This window comes from Babylonia areolata, chromosome 2, assembly GCF_041734735.1.
Source record: "Babylonia areolata isolate BAREFJ2019XMU chromosome 2, ASM4173473v1, whole genome shotgun sequence".
NCBI classification, from domain to species: Eukaryota; Metazoa; Mollusca; class Gastropoda; order Neogastropoda; family Buccinidae; genus Babylonia; species Babylonia areolata.
Genome location: NC_134877.1, coordinates 70,958,205 through 70,965,501, shown reverse-complemented (window position 1 = coordinate 70,965,501; position 7,297 = coordinate 70,958,205). Strand labels below are relative to the sequence as shown.

Sequence of the window (7,297 nt, the reverse complement as noted above, 5' to 3'; positions counted from 1 at the left end):
CCGATCAAAAACTCAATGAAACGGTCAATTCAGTTTTTCTTTTATGTTCATTGTGGTTAATTCAGTGTCCGCGTCAGAATATTCATATGAAGTGAACACGTCGATGGTGTATTTAGTGTCACTATCTGTTCGGAATTTGCATTTCTTTCCTTTCAATTGCGAACAAGAAAAACGCCATCATTATCACCGTGCCATCTTCTTACCAAGCACAGCCTACGTTCCGGCAACTGGGAAGCGGTGAAATGGTGTTTTCAGAATCTGGAAATAATCTCAACAAAATAGATCGTTAATGATCCGGAAACACGGCTTAAATCGGGAAACGTACAACCCATTATTGGTATGACTATGAAATTTGTTTCCTTCTATTTTTCAGCCAAATTTAGCATTGACAAAGTATTTCCGGAGAAAAATTAATGGCAATGTTAAAGTTTATCATGGACACACACACACACACACACACACACACACAAGCACACAAGCACACACACACACAAACACACACACACACACACACAAGCACACACACACACACGCGCGCGCGCGCGCGCACACGGACAACCGTCTGTTTGTCTGTCTGTCTGTCTGTCTGTGCGTGCGCGCGCGAGCGTCACCACATTTTCATGAAAATGCGACGATCAAATCTATCATGTTCTATCAAAACACTGTTGGTGGTATTGAGATAATATCCAAGTCCTTTGGAGAACTTCTGTGGAAAAGAAAAGACCGTTGCAGAATTGGGACAGTGCATTCAGTGTTCGTGTCACACGTAATCTCGTGGTTTTAGACCACACAATGAACAGATGGCGGAAGTTTCAAGGCGAACCGTACACACAACATCACATCTTCTAACTAAACAAATCGACGTGTTTTTTTTTATCTTCACATAAACCCAGTGCGCTGATGTTGTAAAGCACACACAGTGATGTACAGGTACTACTGTGCAAACACTGACAATATTTTTTTAAAAACGTATTTCATTCCGATTTGGCCTCACGTGTCAGCGTTTCACTGAAGAATTAATGGACACCCCATGCAGCTGCTGGCCATGAGAGTTGTCTACCCTGGACACTCTCTGGGGAAGGAAAAGGTGGAATAGCGCCTGGGCGCCATCTGAAAATGAAAACAGTTTAGACACAACCACCTGTCCACACCCACACCCACACACAGAAGACTAACACACCCACACCCTGACAGACCCACAGAACCCCATTCCCCCCACACACCAACACACAGACACACACACACACACACACACACACACACACACACACAGACCAGCAAAACCACACACACACACACCAACAAAACCACACACACACACACACACACACACACCAACAAATCTACACATACACAGACTAACACAACCACACACAGACCAACACAACCACACACACACACACACACACACACACACACACACACACACAGACCAACACAACCACACACACACACACACAATGGGAAAGGACTTGAGATATTGGCTAGAGCTTGGACCTGATTAAACATGGAATCTGCCTGTGTGTGTGTGTGTGTGTGTGTGTGTGTGTGTGTGTGTGTGTGTGTGTGTGTGTGTGTGCATGTCTGTCTGTGTCTGTTCAGTGTCTGTGTGTGTGTTTCTGTGTTTAATGTGGGTCTTCTGAGCCAAACACATGCTTGATGTTTTATTGAAAACAAGGCGGCTATTGATCAGATTACCCCCAGATCAAATCAAATCAATGTTTATGGCTGTCAGTCAAGAGGGTTCTCTCTGGACCTGCCATATCCCTCTGACACTCCGCTCTGAGAGAGACAGAGAGAGAGAGAGAGAGAGAGAGAGAGAGAGAGAGAGACAGAGACAGAGACAGAGACAGAGACAGAGAGTTTTTCCTTATTCATTGTGCGTGTTCATTTGATCGCGTGCGCGTGTGCGTTTGTGTCATCGCGCGCGCGCGTGTGTGTTTATGCAAGCGCGAAGATGCTGACACCGACCGATTGTTGGAGATGCTGACACCGACCGATTATTGGAGATGTTGACACCGACTGATTATTGGAGATGCTGACACCGACTGATTATTGGAGATGCTGACACCGACCGATTATTGGAGATGCTGACACCGACTGATTATTGGAGATGCTGACACCGACTGATTATTGGAGATGCTGACACCGACTGATTATTGGAGATGTTGACACCGACTGATTATTGGAGATGCTGACACAGACTGATTATTGGAGATGTTGACACCGACTGATTATTGGAGATGCTGACACCGACTGATTAGTGGAGATGTTGGCACAGACTGATTATTGGAGATGTTGGCACAGACTGATTATTGGAGATGTTGGCAGAAAATGATTAGTGGAGATGTTGACACAGACTGATTAGTGGAGATGTTGACACAGACTGATTAGTGGAGATGCTGACACAGACTGATTAGTGGAGATGTTGACACAGACTGATAAGTGGAGATGCTGACACAGACTGATTAGTGGAGATGCTGACACAGACTGATCAGTGGAGATGTTGACACAGACCAGTAACTGGAGAGCCACCGACCTTCCTTTTCATTTCCTTCCAGTCCCTCATCATCATCATTATCATTGTCATCACCATCATCATCATTATTGTCAGCACCATCATCATAATTTTCGACATTGTTTCTGCCATCGTCGTCGTCACCATCATCATCATTATTGCCAGCACCATCATCATCATTTTCGACATTGTTTCTGCCATCGTCGTCGTCACCATCATCATCATTGTCATCACCACCATCATCATTATTGTCAGCACCATCATCATCATCATTATCACCATCACCATCATCTGCATCATTGTCATCATCACCACCACCACCACCACCACCATCATCATCATCATCATCATCAGCAGCAGCAGCAGCAGCATGTTTACATTCACCAGACGTATTCTCTTTCTATTTTCAGTTGATGGTTAATTTTTTTTTCACATGTGACTGACGATTGATGTTCTGTTCTGACGTCATGTTCTGTATTAACAAGCACATTGAGGATGGACTTTCTTTCTGTGTTGCAGACGACAAGCGGGTGGGGACTGGGTCCCGCCTGTCTTCCCTGACTCAGACGTCTTGCAGGTGATTGTTGTTCAGTGAACAGTGTTCAGTGACCTGAAATCTGTGAGCGTTGTGTAATGAACAGTGTTCAGTGACCTGAAATCTGTGAGCGTTGTGCAGTGAACAGTGTTAACTGACCTGAAATCTGTGAGCGCTGTGCAGTGAACAGTGTTCACTGAGCTGAAATCTGTGAGCGTTGTGCAGTGAACAGTGTTAACTGACCTGAAATCTGTGAGCGTTGTGCAGTGAACAGAGTTCAGTGACCTGAAATCTCTGAGCGTTGTGTAATGAACAGTGTTCACTGAGCTGAAATCTGTGAGCGTTGTGTAATGAACAGTGTTCACTGACCTGAAATCTGTGAGCGTTGTGTAATGAACAGTGTTCACTGAGCTGAAATCTGTGAGCGTTGTGCAGTGAACAGTGTTAACTGACCTGAAATCTGTGAGCGTTGTGCAGTGAACAGTGTTCACTGAGCTGAAATCTGTGAGCGTTGTGTAATGAACAGTGTTCACTGACCTGAAATCTCTGAGCGTTGTGCAGTGAACAGTGTTAACTGACCTGAAATCTGTGAGCGTTGTGCAGTGAACAGAGTTCAGTGACCTGAAATCTGTGAGCGTTGTGCCTGATTGATTCCACACTGTGCAGCACCTGCACCAGGATCCGGTGTGCTGGGTGAACACAGCTTGCCGTGCCTGGTCCCAGCTCACATCACGTGTTGCAGATTTCCACAGGGAATTTTAATATTCACAAAGCGTACAACAGCTGCAGCAGAACCAGCACCACCAGGAGAAGTGATGACGGCTGTAAACACACATTCACATTCTGAACAAGAGCGACAAGATGAGGAACAAGAACAGAGTACAGTTGTCCACTGGGCTTGATAAAAACGGTCACACACGTTAAGAAGTCCACTCCCACACACCAGTCAACGTAGGGGTTTCAGCCCGGGGAAGGAGACCAAGAAGAAAACATCCAAGTGTTAGAACAAGGAATATCCAGGTGACAATAAAGAACGTCTACCAAGACTATAAGAAAAGAGAGAGAAAAAAGAAGAGAAAAACAACAGCAGCAGAAGCAGCGACAACACCAGCAATAAAACCAGCAACAACGAAAAAGGGAGTGAAAAAGCTGAGCGCATTCTCTGACAGTCTCACATCATTTAATTTGAAATGTGTTTGCTTGTTTTCTTATTTCACAACGTTGGTTGTTTTCTTTTTTCACAACGTTGGTTTTATCAAGTGGGTTAGGAAGCCGTCATTTTGCTATGGAACATTAGAATCGGGGGAAAACAGACCACAGACAACAACAACAACATCCCTGGGTGAAGCCAAATGAAGGAAACCTGCTGACAGGTTTCAGGGTGTGAAGCCGAATCAAGGATGGAACAGTCTAGCATTGTTTTTGTTTGATCGTTCATTCAGTTTCTGAAGGAAATCTGCGAAAACGCTGACACAACAAGCGAACCAAAACGTTTCATTATGATTTTCTAGCCGAGTATAGACATTTTGTAAGAAACATAAGTGACAAGTTACCTGTTGTGAAGACACCTCGCTTTGTGTCACTCTCTGCAAGCGGCCCCCTCCCCACTCTCAAAATAATCACTGGAAATGAAAATATTCTGTGAATAAGAAAAGAAAAACGTGTTGAAGAAATTCCTTCACCGATAGCACAATGCGAGTGGTAGCTGGGGGAACAGACAGACAGAATAACTGGGGGAACAGACAGACAGAATAACTGGAGGAACAGACAGACAGACAGAATAACTGGGGGAACAGACAGACAGACAGAATAACTGGGGGAACAGACAGACAGACAGAATAACTGGGGGAACAGACAGACAGAATAACTGGGGGAACAGACAGACAGACAGAATAACTGGGGGAACAGACAGACAGAATAACTGGGGGAACAGACAGAATAACTGGAGGAACAGACAGACAGAATAACTGGGGGAACAGACAGACAGAATAACTGGGGGAACAGACATAATAACTGGGGGAACAGACAGACAGAATAACTGGGGGAACAGACAGACAGACAGAATAACTGGGGGAACAGACAGACAGACAGAATAACTGGAGGAACAGACAGACAGAATAACTGGAGGAACAGACAGAATAACTGGGGGAACAGACAGACAGAATAACTGGAGGAACAGACAGACAGACAGAATAACTGGAGGAACAGACAGACAGAATAACTGGAGGAACAGACAGAATAACTGGGGGAACAGACAGACAGACAGAATAACTGGGGGAACAGACAGACAGAATAACTGGAGGAACAGACAGACAGACAGAATAACTGGGGGAACAGACAGACAGAATAACTGGGGGAACAGACAGACAGACAGAATAACTGGGGGAACAGACAGACAGAATAACTGGAGGAACAGACAGACAGACAGAATAACTGGGGGAACAGACAGACAGAATAACTGGGGGAACAGACAGACAGACAGAATAACTGGGGGAACAGACAGACAGAATAACTGGGGGAACAGACAGACAGACAGAATAACTGGGGGAACAGACAGACAGAATAACTGGAGGAACAGACAGACAGAATAACTGGGGGAACAGACAGACAGAATAACTGGGGGAACAGACAGACAGAATAACTGGGGGAACAGACAGACAGACAGACAGAATAACTGGGGGAACAGACAGACAGACAGAATAACTGGGGGAACAGACAGACAGAATAACTGGGGGAACAGACAGACAGACAGAATAACTGGGGGGAACAGACAGACAGAATAACTGGGGGAACAGACAGACAGAATAACTGGGGGAACAGACAGAATAACTGGAGGGACAGACAGACAGAATAACTGGAGGAACAGACAGACAGAATAACTGGGGGAACAGACAGACAGACAGAATAACTGGGGGAACAGACAGACAGACAGAATAACTGGGGGAACAGACAGACAGAATAACTGGGGGAACAGACAGACAGAATAACTGGGGGAACAGACAGACAGACAGAATAACTGGGGGAACAGACAGACAGAATAACTGGAGGAACAGACAGACAAACTAACTGGAGGAACAGACAGAATAACTTGGGGAACAGACAGACAGAATAACTGGAGGAACAGACAACATAAGAAAGGAAGTCACAGAGAAAGAAGGACGTGGTAAACAAATTTACCGAAGAAAATTGGGTAAAACAGACCTGAAGCACAAACAAAGCCAACAAAACACTGGAAAAGAAGAGCTGTCTGAAGTAAACAGAAGAGGTCACGAGCCAACAAAAGACAGAAGAACAGAAAGGACAGGAAAAACAAAGCAGGCAAGCAGCCCCGACAGACAGGCACAGCGAAAGACAGAAGAACAGAAAGGACAGGAAAAACAAAGCAGGCAAGCAGCCCCGACAGACAGGCACAGCGAAAGACAGAAGAACAGAAAGGACAGGAAAAACAAAGCAGGCAAGCAGCCCCGACAGACAGGCACAACAAAAGACAGAAGAATAGAAAGGACAGGAAAAACAAAGCAGGCAAGCAGCCCCGACAGACAGGCACAGCGAAAGACAGAAGAACAGAAAGGACAGGAAAAACAAAGCAGGCAAGCAGCCCCGACAGACAGGCACAGCGAAAGACAGAAAAGCACGAAATCTGAAGAACACAGAACACAAAGAACGATAACCCGAGGAAGAACAGCAACAGAAGGCAGCATTGACAAAAGAGAAACATGCCACCAAACCAACAAGACGACAACCACCACCACCATTAACTAACTTCTCCACGCCAAGATAATCGAAAACACAGAAAGAAAGAAAAAGAAAGAAAAAACAAGAGAAATAAATCATCTCCCCCACGATGCAAACCGCCACCACCCTGGCCAATTTCTACCACCCCCCACCACCCCTCCACAACCTCTCCTCCTCCTCAGACCCCCTCCACCTCCTCCACAACAACTCCGCCCCCAGCAACGACAGTGTGTGGGGACAGCCCCCAGTCAACGTGACCCAGAGCTTTCTGGACACGGAAGTACCGTCCTGGCCGACCTACCTGCCGCTGTACGTCACCATCCTCAACGTGGTGGTCTTCTTCACGGGCACCGTGGGCAACGTGCTGGTCATCGTGGTGGTGCTGCTGGTCCGCGAGATGCGGACGCCCATGAACTGGTACTTGGTGAACCTCAGCCTGGCGGACCTCCTCGTGCTCCTCGTCTGTCAGCCTGCAGCCCTGGTGGAGTTCTTCGCTCTGGACCGATGGT

The 7,297-nt window shown here is 46.2% G+C and overlaps 1 protein-coding gene across 2 annotated transcripts in view; it reads left to right on the top strand.

Moving 5' to 3' along the window:
• Nucleotides 1-6,090: 6,090 nt before the first annotated feature.
• LOC143279574 (growth hormone secretagogue receptor type 1-like) overlaps nucleotides 6,091-7,297 on the top strand; it is a 130,627-nt gene continuing 129,420 nt past the window's right edge. For both annotated transcript variants that reach the window (XM_076583654.1, XM_076583653.1), the window contains exon 1: nucleotides 6,091-7,297. This exon is cut by the window's right edge and continues 18 nt beyond it. In XM_076583654.1, coding sequence (XP_076439769.1) covers nucleotides 6,898-7,297 — 400 coding nt within the window. In that variant the 5' untranslated portion in view covers nucleotides 6,091-6,897.